General features: G+C 36.7%; 1 protein-coding gene across 4 annotated transcripts in view; it reads right to left on the bottom strand.

Moving 5' to 3' along the window:
- PRKDC (protein kinase, DNA-activated, catalytic subunit) overlaps positions 1-13,750 on the bottom strand; it is an 86,133-nt gene that overhangs the window by 62,776 nt on the left and 9,607 nt on the right. For 3 of the 4 annotated variants that reach the window (XM_075084983.1, XM_075084984.1, XM_075084985.1), the window contains exons 12-26: positions 12,436-12,600; positions 11,418-11,586; positions 10,330-10,379; positions 9,581-9,718; positions 9,145-9,294; positions 8,582-8,697; positions 7,737-7,896; positions 6,706-6,792; positions 6,218-6,337; positions 5,670-5,829; positions 5,156-5,262; positions 4,287-4,377; positions 2,746-2,909; positions 1,926-2,078; positions 567-674 (exon numbers count right to left, since the gene is read on the bottom strand). In XM_075084983.1, the coding sequence (XP_074941084.1) occupies positions 567-674; positions 1,926-2,078; positions 2,746-2,909; positions 4,287-4,377; positions 5,156-5,262; positions 5,670-5,829; positions 6,218-6,337; positions 6,706-6,792; positions 7,737-7,896; positions 8,582-8,697; positions 9,145-9,294; positions 9,581-9,718; positions 10,330-10,379; positions 11,418-11,586; positions 12,436-12,600 (1,938 nt within the window). Of the gene's footprint in view, positions 1-566; positions 675-1,925; positions 2,079-2,745; positions 2,910-4,286; positions 4,378-4,506; positions 4,627-5,155; positions 5,263-5,669; positions 5,830-6,217; positions 6,338-6,705; positions 6,793-7,736; positions 7,897-8,581; positions 8,698-9,144; positions 9,295-9,580; positions 9,719-10,329; positions 10,380-11,417; positions 11,587-12,435; positions 12,601-13,750 lie in introns of those variants that run through there. The other variant, XM_075084986.1, reaches the window with a different exon arrangement.

Raw genomic sequence — 13,750 nt, forward strand, 5'->3', positions numbered from 1 at the left:
TTTAGAATCCTTGTCTAAGTCACTTCATTTTCTGATGAGCCAGTTTCCTCTGCTTTAGAAGTGGTCTGGCAACATGGACTTTAATTTACAGAAAGTACTGCAAAACCTCCCGACCTATCTTGCCTCCACAGCCACTTCAGGTGAGTGCAAAAGCTGGTTTTAAATTTAAAGCTTTTGTGCCTGGTGAAAGCAAAAAGCTTAGAGAAGAAAACTAAGTGCACATCAAAAGCAACTTTCCTTTAGAGTGGGGGGAAAAAAGATCATGTGTTTCAGTAGTTCCTTGTGTACACTGATGATAAAAATAGTGTTTCCTTAGTCCCAAAAGCACTCTAAAGATGCTACCTGTATTTTGAGAACGTCAAAGAAATAGAAAAATCCAACATCAAAATCTCAGATAAGAAACATTAAGAGATCACAAAACTGATAAACTGGTTTCCATCTTTCAGACAAACAATGAGCCATTATATCTGTTTATGTGCTCCTGGTTCTTTCAGCAGTAAAATGATGCTAGTTAAAAATAAAGTCATATGGCACAGAAAAAAAGAGAAGGAAGGCTTATGACTTACCAAAATCGCCTCCAGGAACACCACCGTATCTTGACTCTCAAATTTTTTGTTGTTTGTAAACCAGTGAATGAGTTGCATGACTAAGGGCTCATACAACTGTCTTGTTACCTGAAAAGAGTAAAAGCCAACTCATTTTCTAGGATTAATATATTTCTATGCCATTTTGCTATTCAAAATATGTAAGAATAATGTTCATTTTATAGACCATTTTTCAAAGAAATAATCAGCTTCATATTACTTGTCCATATCAAGTACAACAAATAAAAGGTCTGGTTAGCTACTTTCTATTCAGCTAGTCGCAAAAGATCTCCAAGATTACTTTCAGTAAGATCCTCTGAGACAGACAAAAAACATTGCATGCCACAGACTGACAGGCCAACATACAGCCAGGAAAACAGAGACGTTTGTATTTTGATCTAAAATCTCTCTTAATCTTTACTGTATACATTATTCTAACTTGCTGGATTTCAACAATTCTACCTGTAAGTCAACCTGATCAAATACTATCATACTACAACATGAAGGAAAGAAACATTAAATATACTTGCTTACATACATACATGCTTATAACACAGTGTGTTATGTCTGTGTGCATTTGTTTGGACCAACCCAGACATTATCTACCTACTACCTATGGTTTATGTTCAGCTGTGTGCCAGCAAAAGAGGTTTCACCTAAATTGGTAACACAGCTTCCTGTATATTTTAACAGGACGCAATCCCTCTGGTCTAAAACCAGATTCTGGATCCAGGGTCCAAACAGCAGTTGGAAAAGGCACAAGACCTGTAATTTCAGTGGAGCTGAACCTATGCATCTATTGTGTTTCATGTAAAGGAGGATAAATACCAAATTCAGATGTTTGAATTAAATACATCATCCTTAGCTATTAATAAGGCAGCTAAAAATTCTCTCCCAAATGCTCTTCTTGTAGATTGTAGCTTTGCACTCATCCTATATTGAAATAATCAACTTCACCTCAAATTAACTTGTTATAGAAAAATAAAAATATGGAAATTAAATACAACAATAAAGATCAGCTACTACCACAAACTCTCTAAATGAACCTTGAAACTTGAATCTTGAAACCCTCATGTATTTGTTCACTCTTCTGAATTACACTCCATTATTGAAGACTTTGAAAAGGCTCCCACCCCACCCACCCACCCCTGAAATGCTGAAAAACTATCCCTAAAATAGAATTTCAGCTTACAAAATACATTACATTTGGGGAAGGGAAAAAAAAAAGTCAATGTGTTAGGATAACTTCTAACAGGATAGCTTCTAAATAAAATTATAATTAATTCCCACATTTAGAGATATTTTAAACACGGTAAAAAGCTTATAAATATGTCTGTTTACCTGGTCTACATCACAAGCAAGACGAAGCAGTACTGGAAATATTCGCTTATGTAACTGATACATGGGTGGGGGACCCTGACGTCCTTCTGGCATCTGAGATGCTTTCCCCAACATGTATGTGACTATGCTATGCAGCAGCTCACACGCTGCAACCTGAAATTTAAAAATCCCTTTGGTTATGCATTCATTACTTTCACAGAGAAGACAAAATTGTGGGCAGGAGAGAATGAGTCAAAAGAAAGGGTGTACTTGAGAAGTCATTCCAATCTATCCTAAATCACAGTTCCAGGAACAGATTGTGTCCATGGAAATAATTTATGTACATTCCAACTGGCTTTTCTCCTAATCTTTCAGCCTCTATCACGGGCAGTCACTTTTCAGCTGGGGAAAATTCACCACTGCATAATTCACCCATCATTGTGCGTTCAAGGATACCTCCATTCTGGGCTCTCTTCGGAGAGCAACATCCCAATCCTGCAAAGCAGCAAAAGATTTGCTTAAGTATTCTGCTGGACTGGGCCCGCAAGCTCACAGGCTAGGCATGAGAAGGAGGCCAAAAACCACTGAAGATCAACCAGTTTAAAATTTTCATTTTTATGTTAAGTCTAACTCTCAAAGCACCATGGTGTCTGACAGAGCTTACAGCAACTGCTGCTCTTTAGTTTTTAAACACTCAGAACAATTTCATCATGAAAGGGCACCAAAGAAGCACACTGCTACCTATGAATTAATTAAAATGGTCTTTCTTAACGAGGAAGACATTCTTTTATGCAGTATCTATCAGCTAGCATAAAAAAAGATGCAGAAAAAACAAAAATACTTTTGTTTGTCTGTCACTTGCAGAAAGAGCCAGTTCAGTCACACGAGGCAAGAATAAATCCAAGTAGATGACAGGCTTCATATCTGCAAATGGTACAGCAAAGCTCAGACGCCTCTCAGTGTCCCAGGATACACATTTCTTCATCATCTCTTCTGCAGAGGTAGCTAATGCATTTGAAAACACCAAAACAAAAAAAATAACCTTTATATAATATACACAGAACAAGTATTTCTGTAGCTCAGTCGAAAAAAATCTGTAACCTTCCACCTTCAGTTAGATTGCCATAAAATGTTAATGCTTTATAAATTACTGGATGTGACAAGTACCAGAAGTATTTTAGAAGGACGGTTTTATTTGCACATCCAGACAGATGTTTAGCTACCACATGGAAAAATAATTACAGCGAACATTTTGGGAGACATATACAGCAGCCTCCAGTTTCAATACATGTAGGTTTGGAGACAATTATAAACCCAGACGACATTGAATCACACTTCATTTAAAATACTTCTTTAAGATGTCCAATACACTGTTTTTGTCTTCTACTGTTACAACCAACCAGACAGGAAGAGCCAACACACAGACTCCTGCAGTTGCACAGAAAATTATCACATTTATGGCTACGTTCTCCAAGGAAAACTGCCAGGCTTACACCCACCTCTCCCTATATTCCCATGTTTGTTAATTTGGTTAACAAAGTCTGACCACACTTCGTATTTGATTTCCAGGGAATAATGTTACTTTCCCTCTGTATTTCTGAATGAGCAAGAGAAGTACTTGGCAGAAAGAAAACTGATCTTAAAGGCAGAAAAAACAAATGTAAGCACTAAAAGAAAGGAACAAAACTTCTACACAACTAGATGAGTTTTTAGACCAACTACATTTTGCACTGAAGTTATCCCTTGAAGCTCACAGTCAGGTACTGACGCTATACTTTTCCATTTTTGTTTTGATTAGATTTTATGCTACGTAATAATTAAATTATGACGTTTATTCACAGACTGAACAGAGAAGAAGAGAAAACTTTTTTTTTTTTTGGATGAGGGACTCAAATGGAACTCTACTACCTGCATATACTAAAGACCTCGTGCACCTTAAACTCCCAAGTGAAGAAGTAAGCTTGCTGAGACTTACACAATTCACAGGCTGCGGTTCTGCAAAACTGGATTAAGTGAGAACTGTAGTAAAAAGGTGGAGACAAGTACTGAGGAGTCACAAACTGGGGCAAAGTTTTAAAATGGCTTTGCAGCCAGGGGGCAAAAGGGGTGAAATAAATAAAAACATATACTCAGATGCATATAATTTTTGCCTTTAACTGAAGTTTTCTACACACTTTCTTCATTCCATAGTAAGTTAGTGAATACTTTGCTCTCCTAAACTCTGGAACTGAATAAAAGCAATTTTGTTTAAACAAGAGCAACAAAAAATAGCTTTCCTTGAAAAGCTCATGCATTCTCACAACAAGACGTCACTGAAATCAACTTTCAAAAGAGAGAGCAGAGACATGTAAATATTTTTATTTACACTGATGGGACACTCACCTGTAATTAAGTTGTGGTTGATCTGCCCTCCCAAAGATCCAAGAATGCGTGCCACTCTAGTCCTTACTGCTTCCGAGGAGGGACTGTCATCCTAAATAATTCAACAGATTGATATTAGTGAAGGAAGAGTTACTTCTATACATAAGGACTTGGTTTACACAGTAAATGAAGGTTTTATGGCTCTTATTAACATATGGATGAAGAAAGTAAAATTAAGAACCTGTGGGGAGGAGAACCACAAATGAGAACAGTTTTGGTTCAATAAGCAAAAGAGGGGAAGACTGGAAAGCATTTTCATCACATTTTGTGGGCTCTGAATTGCCATTTCTCAAGTAACAGTTAAAATCTTATCACTGCAGATAACATGTACCTACAGAAAGATGTAATAGTTTAAAAGATGGAAAGAAGTCTGAAGTAAAAAATTACTCTTTTAATTTGCTTTAATCCCAGAACCTAAATTGCAGTATGTTTGACTTCTAAGACTATGAACCTGTCCAAAGATAACTAAAAAATAGTAACACATTAACAAAATGGTTATTTGCTCACTGCACCACTGCTAACCTGGGACCTGATTTTCGGTATAGGGAGGTAAATTTTTGTTTCCACACTGTATTAGTCTAGCAGTCATGCTGACTTAGAAGATTTCTTCAGTTCCCTTCCCCTTCTTCATTCCCATTCTCACTCTAGAATATGACATCTTTCCAGCTGTATTGATGTAACAGCTTTTTGAGCCATGTTGTAGAATGGGTTTCATTGTACTGATCTAATGCAGAAATAACCCTCAGAAAAAAAAGGTACGCAAGAAAGGAAGAGAAACAGAGTGAAGTGATTAACTCACATTTAACTCTAAAAGGAAACAGTGTTCTTACCAATGAAAGAGTCTTTGCTTTTCTTAAACGCTGTATCACAACTTTATTAAATCCCTTCTGGGCTGCTTGAGAAAGTTTCCTTACTTCCCAGTTATTCTGGGATTCCACTGATGAACAAAACCCAGCATATTAATATTAGTTTATTGTAGCTGTACCTCATGCACCTACTCACAGTTTCTTTAAAAAATCCACCCTAGTTTTGCCCATTTTTATTTTTAGGATTTGACAATCATACTTTCATTTTAAATCTTTGTAAAGGAAAATAAGTCTCTATTAGTGAAAACTAAGCTGATTTAATGATACAAAGGACAAATCACAGAAAAGTGGCATATAAAATGGCTACAATTAATGATTGTTTGGCAGCAGCAAACACATCCCAGTTTAAGAAAAAGGTAAATTCTGGGGTGTAAGAGAAATTATATTGTTCCAACCACAAGAGACACACAATATAGACAAAAAGTACATCACATCAATATCTTTCCCTCAAGACTAAAAATTCATTGCCTGTACATACCTGTAGAAGTAGAGTTTTTCAAATAACAATCAAGAAGAGGTAGAACATCCTTGTAGTAAGGTTGCATTATATGTCTGGGGATGTGAGCCGACCAGTCTTCCAAAGCATCCAGTCCCAGATCAGCCATTGGGGTACAGCTAAGGCCCAACTTAAAGGCATTCTACAGGTCAAATGTAAAACTATTAGTCTTTCATTTTTATTGACTACTACTATGTAAAGGTAAAAAAAAAAAAAAATGCATTTAGCATACAATACATCTTCCTTCTTAATTACTTTTGTCTGCTTAACATCTCACTCAACATCAGCACAGGAGATACATATTATATTGTAACACAGACACTAACAGAGTCAGCTTAGTGCAAAAGCAAATTCTGACAATTTACTTGTTTATCCAATAAGTCGAGTGTTCTATCTCACTGAAGACAGTGCAAAGCTTAACTGTTATCTTTCTTTCTCAACAGAATACTAACTTTGCTCCAAAATTTTTGTATGTGTTTTAGAAGGAAAAAAAAAAAAAAAAGTGTTAGCTGTACATCACTTTGACCCACCTGCAGTGCAGGAATATATGCTGGGATATCAAGCATTATGATGTCATGTGGTAAGGAGAGCAAAAAATTAAGACAGGACGCCAACAACTCATCTTTATACTGCTTCATTTTTCCTGTAACCTAGAATTCAGATAAATAGGTCAAGAACAATCATAAACCTTCTAAGATCTTGATTTAGGTATATCAATATCCACATAAAATACACAACTCAAAACCAATACTGGAATCTCATTCACCTGCAGTTGGTTACCAGGAAGCTTTTAATGCACAATTATACAGCTATTTCTCAGTTTTACATCAAGAAGTGACCAGTATTTGCCTCTTCCAACATCAAGTAAAAAACAGACAGAAAAACCCCACTATGTTGCATAATTCAAACAGCTATGACATTTCTATCATATATGTAAGTTTTCTCAGAACACGTAATTTTGATTAAGTCTTTTATGCTTATATTCAGACTAAGAAAATTAGCCAGTGAAACAACTTACTTCTTTCCCAAACTTTGCAAACAGTGCAAAGCAAGACCTCTTTTCTGGGTCTTCAGGACATTTTTTGAGACTCTTTGGACTGACACCCTACCAACAGAAATCACAAGTCAACAGTATTAAAAAAACATAGTACACAGTACAAATATGAAGTTGAACTCAAACTAAATACATCACTGCCCAATATGAAATTGGCATCGGTGAAAACTTGAAATGCATGTTTTTTCCCTCAGTGCTTAGAAACTAACATTAGTACCAAGCACTGCGAGTCAACTTTTTGGAATATATTTATTATTACCCAAAATAAGCAAGATACATAGGACTGAAAAATAACTTTCAATGGCTTTATTTTCTCCTTGCCCTCCCCTCTAACAAACCATAAACTGAAAAAAAAAATCCCTAGTAGTGGATGCCCAAGTGGCAAGAATGCAGGTGGAATAAAAAACTAGCAATTCACAACATCATCTAGAGTACAAGCATCTATACCACTGAGTTCCCAAATCTGCTTCACTTGGTGCCATCACCAGCAGTGGCAGGGACAGTTCTGGACTCTGTGGGGGGCTACAGACACAATGGGATGATGCACCATCACTTTACAATAGCTTCCATGCTGCAAATGGTGCATCGTTATTTCTTGTGGAAATCAGTCAGTGGAATGCAAGTACACCCCAGAAGTTGAGTAATTAACCCATATATGCCTCTGCTGTTCTGGCTAGATATTTTCTGATGTCCAAGCTATCTTCTGTACTGCCTGCACTGCAAGGGTATTTCCCATCCCTCTGATCACACAGCTCAGGATTTTAGAAAGAGCATTACACGTGTATGGTATCTCTTCAGAAACTGGGCTTCTAGTCTAAATTTTTACTTTCTATGTGCTTGTAACTATGGAGGCACAGGATGCTATAAACATTTGGAAGAACTGGGTAATAGTTTCAAGGAACTATTTTCCATGGGGCTTAAAAGACTATATATAAAGAACTGCACCACCGTTAACATGTTACACGTTAGCCCTCCATTGGGAAAAGAGATCTCACCTCAAAGTATTTTATTTTCTTGGCAATTTTCATTGTAACAGAAAGCAGCTTGTAGAATCCACTGATAAGAGGTAGTCTTGTTGAATGTATAATAAGCTCATAACCAAAGGAATATACCCAAGGGTTAAAGTATTCAACATGCTTCTCTGGAAGTATCTCCCTAAAACACATATGGGGGGGAAAAAACTGAAAAAAACATCTGTGTGGGTTTGTTTTTTTTTCCAAACTTTCAAGTCAGTACAAGAAAGAGAAGTATTGCAATAACAGAGCAGCTCTGAACACAATGAGGGAATAACTGCATGCTGCCTTCTGAGGCAAGCACAGGAAGATCTTTATTTTGCTTTACAGTACAAAGCCATTTCTTCCTCATTACATCTCATTATTAAATTTATACAAACTCACATAGCACATTTCACTACCGAGACTGCAGTATTACTAGGGGAAATCAGCTGGACCTTCACAGCCAAACAATGTTGTACTTTTCACTTAATGCCCCATACTACTCTATGAGGACTGTATTTCTGGTCTCTGAAGTACTCTGAAGACTAGTATACAGTCAGTATAATACTAGAAGTTACAACATATACTGAAAGACAATTACACGCAAATAATGAAAGCTAATTACTTTTCCCCTGTACTCTTTAAAAAAAACTGAGCCAATGAGCTAGGATGGTTTTACCTATGACCCAGATGTCTGAAATACACTTAATTCTCTCCCTGATAATCAGCTTGTGCATTTTGAAATAAGGTATATCATCCTAAGTCAGAAACAGGCACCTTAAATAAATCTCCCATTTCTTCCAACCACTTTGTAACTTCCAAGCTACATAAGAGCATATTAATACCTGCAGAATTCCACTAGATTTATAAAGGCAATAAAGTCTGTCGGCTTCGTCGGCCGAAGGTTTGAAGCAGGGTCAGAAGTAGGCCCAACAAAAGCACTGTCAGTTTCATTTTCATCCTGAAAATAAGTATTGAAGGAAGAACACTGGGTCTGTGACAACACAGAAAGCATTTACACCTTTTTTCCAGATAAACACAGTCTATTCCTATTTTCTAGCTGCTACGAGCTAGTCTGACACAGACAAATGACTACTAACTGGCTCACAAATAATTCAAAGAAATAATGTGTTGCTTGCTCATAAGGAAAAAGTGAGTAAAAAAAATGAAAACCACTAAATGCTAGAGTAGGCATCACATTCTGTGAACTTCTTCCGAGTCTGATGTTCCCATCTACTAACACTTCAACGCAACATCCAGAAATATGAAGTAAGACATTTTGACTAGTGGGAGTGTTACTTCAGGGACACTATGAGGAGGCATATAAGCATAATGAAAACAAAATAGGGAATGTGATTTTGGTTCCCCTACAACAGCAGAAATTAATGGACAAGTCATGAGGTCTCACCTGTTCATTAACATCTAGTTTCTGAACAGTCAGGTCCAACTTCTCAATAATCTTCAAAATGGATTTTATAAGTTCATCATATAGCAACCGATTCAGAGACTGCAGTCGTGAATTGGCAGTAAGAAAGTTTTCATCTTCAAAACCACAATCCTTTGTAGGAGAAAAGAGTTCACATTTTAAAACACCAATGAGAATTATTTCTTGAATTTACAAACCCAGATTTGAATGATTCAGAGAACTCTGCTTTAGATGTTCCTCAGCTATGGAAGCCTAAATTCACCCGTTTAATTCATTTATCAACCACAAAATCCACTGAAGTCCAGTAAACAGTTCTCCTACAGCATAACATTTGGAAAAAGTCTAGGGTTAGAAAAGCAGTGCTAAGTCTCATGATTACTTTTTTCCTTTTGTACTTCCATGTTAACTATGTTTTTACCTTCATTGTGTCACAGTTCAGTAGACTTCTAAAGAGATACAGATAGTCCTTATAGGTCGGTACTTTCCACCTCCCTGTCCCAAACTCTCCAGCTTCACTTGAGTCTTCTGATCCAGAAGGTTTTTTTCCAAAAAAATCCTGAAAGGACACACAATATTGTTCAGAAACACTGTATATATAACTACCTGACTTAAGGCAAAACACAATGTCAAACTACTTCTGCAGGTAAAAACATGAAACGTTTAGTTTTCTCATTTAACCAAGCTGAAAAGAGCACAAAACAATCAGCTCGTTTGAAAAATCTCTAAGATCTTCTCCTTCCAGTGGTCAGTTATTTGAGAAACTCTGTAGTTATCCTGCTGCACAGGATTAAAGAGCTTTAAAATCCTCCCTTAACACAAACATTTAGAAAAACTTTTAAAGTGTCCAAAAATTTGTTAACCTGGAAGAAAGCTAGATGACCTTAAGTACAACCTACTTTGTTACAGCCAACCTGAGCAAACAAGAACTGCAGAGAACAGAAGTCTATTTCCTGGTGCTTTTTTTCATTCAGCACAAGAGGCACATCCTTATTCTGCTGAGCAGATGTAGGGACCAGCAACTAATAACAACTGAGCCACAATCCAAAATGGACAGTACTATTTTTGCTTCTTTGGGCCTTCCCCTGTTTACTGGCCTAGATGTTCAAGAACTGGAATGTATACTCTAAGAAGCTAGATGAAATAATTATGTTTAAATGGTTATTTTACCTTTGAGAATGTGACTGGCTTGGAGAAGATTCTGATTAATCCCTGATGCACTGAAACAACAAAAAATTGCCTGAACAGATTTAAAAAGGCACGGAATCCATACCACTCATTACATTAGCATTGAATTAAATCAGGGTTCTATTTTCTACGTTCTGTCAGGATAAAGAAGAGGCAAAAGAACACAGATTTTTCTTTAATATAGCCAAAACGAGAGCCATAACTCTAGGATGTTTCACAGGGAACCAATTCTGAATTTGCTTTTTACTACTTTTTCTCAATACTGCTTTGACTTGTTCCTGAGTCTGAATGCAGTGATGACCAGGGCATTGCCCATAAAGCCCATATTGAAAAAGGCAACAACTCCCAATGACTCTCACAAACGTGGACTTAGAATCTCCATTCTGGCATGGTGCTTGGGTGCACCACGTCCCAGACCAAGAACATGGAAAACAATGAAAATGCCACAGCAGTAGAGAAAAGTCACCATAAATAATTGAAAGAAAACAAATAATTTCTGAAAATCATTATAATGAAATGTCAGCATGCTGGAGGCTACTAGAATTGTCAGCTACCAATGCTGACACATTCATTAGTACATTCACAGGACTGTATCTGACTAAGCATATAGTTGGAATTTTCCTTTTTACTATGTACAAGTTCCAGAGCATTAAAAAGTTGCATTTCTAATAAAGATGACACTCACCCTACTTTCTGTGATATTTTGTAGGGGTAACTGAAAGGGTATTGAACAGATTTTTGGACATTCTTCTGTGAAATCCCTTTCTCCCCACAATCCTTCGGAGGAGGAATGTCTTATGCTTAAACAGATTATCACAAAAATATATTCTGCCATTCTGTCATCCAGAACAGTTGTTAAATGTATTCCTTAAGTGACTGAACAATGGGTATCGAAAAAATAACACAAGCAGCAGCCTAAACTTCCATTATTAGGGGACTGGAAAAAGCTTCATTTTTGACCCCAAATGGCTACTCCACATACCTCTCTTAGAACCAGTTAAACAATTTAAGGCAAAAAAAATCCAAAACAAAACCCCAAAACCACCGCAAAGTTAATATCACGGACTCACCCACAGTGCTAATAAAATTCCAGAGAACTGGACCTTTTCCTGAGAGGGCTAAAAATACCTTTACTATAGATCTGCAACAGACTATCTGCATTTTTTCACTGTATTGTGGAAAGCTATTGATCTGCAGAACAACTAGATGTTCAAGAACTGGAGTGTATATTTCAGGAATCTAGAAGAAATAAAAACAAAACACCCATCATGCAAGAACAATGATTATAACTATCAATTTGAAGAATTATGCTACATTATTTCAGCAAGATCCTTTGTTACAAGAGTTTACATCATGACCTGCTCTGAGAACAATAAAAAGGCGAAGCAAGTAAATTAATCTTAGACATTAAAAAGAAAAACAAAACAAAACCAAAGAAAACAGAGTAAGACAGTTTCCTGGAACACATTATGGAAAGTAGCTCCTGAATAGATTAGTGCTTTGGCGAAACCAGTCTTAAGCTTATTAGAAAAGTACCAATTTAATTTAATTAAGCAATAGTAACACAGCAGTATAATCGGTTCATCCTTAACAACCTGAATACAGAATGTAAGTGAATGTCTCTTCTCTGCCCCAACCTTACCTCCCAGCTCCAGCTAGGATCCAGAAAGCCCTCATCAGAACACAGACAGCACAACGTCAGAGGAAAATCAAAGAATCAGCCTCAGAGAACATGCTAAGTATCAGTACCAAAAGAGAAAGCAGCAATAGAGTGGTATAAATGCATAAAGGGAAGAGTAAAGCTAGGTCCAAATAAATAGCTTTGCCTAAAATAAATAAAAACCTATTCACATCTGGCTATCAAGGTTTTTGTTACAACGCACTGTAGCATTTTATTTAGTACATTCTGTGCATTTTCTTCATTCAAATAAAACCCAGTAAAGTATTCTCCTGATAGTCTTCCTATTCCCTAGAAGCTAAACGCCATCGTATTTCAAATAAACACCTATCATAGCTCACAGCTATTACCTCCTTATACACCTGTAGCTGCATAAAACCTTTGACTGGTACTTTAAATACTAGACTTACCGTATCTATATGGAATATCACACTTGCAATGGACTGGAGGAAACTTGGTAGCTGATACAGATGGTCATCTATTGCTTCTGCTTCTGTGAGGTACATTTGCTTACAACGCTGAAGGAGCTCAACATACATGTCGTCAACTTCCTTCGAATGTATAGCTTTACAGGGCTTAGAGAGAGAAAATAAAATACTGACTTAGCAACTTTGTACAGTCAAGCAAACATATGCTGTAGCACTAAAACCCAGCCAAGTCTTCACTGAACCATAATAAGAATAATCTCTTACATTTTTCCAGGAACTCAATACTTCTGAATAAACTAACTTTAAGTATTCTACTTCTTGTATGAGAAACATGGTACCTGCAATAAATTAAAATAATAGTTCACTGATGCAGTGTAATTTAATGTTAAGAGTACTTGAACTTTCAGTGACACAATTTCGAATCCAATGTGAAAAGCATGGAGTTTGGCTGTAAATACCTTATATATGGCATTATGGATGCTAATATGTACTTATATTTTGGGCTAGCTGCATTAAAGCAGTAAGTGGCTTACCTTAATGTGGCTTAACTAATTATCATTCCCAGGCTACTGCTACTTAACATTTAACCCAGCAGCCCAAATTCTGAACTTTTATCATGCTGGGGTCTGTACAAACAGAGGATAAAGACTACTCCTAAACTTATAAACAAGGAGAAAGCATCCCGAACAGCACTAGAGGGTATGTAATAATGCTTACAGTTTTCTATAGAATCATTTGTAAATCACAGTATTTAGCATGAGCTAGGTAGAAAAGCAGTCTTTGTGGAAAAGGAACCAGGAACCAAGTTACATGCAAGAACTGTAGTAGGGAACTGACCATGGAAAAAGAATGGACTGATTTAGGTAATGATAGAATACGAGAGAGAGACTAAAGGCTGAATCTAGTCTGCCTAAAATGATGCTGTCAGAATTACAACTGTCCTTTTATCATTTGTAGAACCGCAAGTATTACTTTAAAATTAGTTTAGCGATTAGACAGTAAAAGAAATAGCCTGCCTGAATCAATCACTGAACTTGTGTACAGGCGAAGGCCACTACTTGCAGGAGCAGCAAGACCCTCCTTCCTTACAACCTAGCATCTGACGCTTGGCTAAGATTTAGTCTGAACAAGCTAACAACTATTAGTGAGTCTTAACGCATTAAAGATTTCTAGGTATGGGAGCATTAAGATCCCTTTCTCCTGTTAAAATTTGCAGTATAATCCTATGCCTGTATTTACGTTAGGCAATTTTAATGATCTTATTGTGTTCCATAACAGATATTTTTTAAAAAGTTCT

The sequence above is a fragment of the Phalacrocorax aristotelis genome, chromosome 2 (assembly GCF_949628215.1).
Source record: "Phalacrocorax aristotelis chromosome 2, bGulAri2.1, whole genome shotgun sequence".
Classification (NCBI taxonomy): Eukaryota; Metazoa; Chordata; class Aves; order Suliformes; family Phalacrocoracidae; genus Phalacrocorax; species Phalacrocorax aristotelis.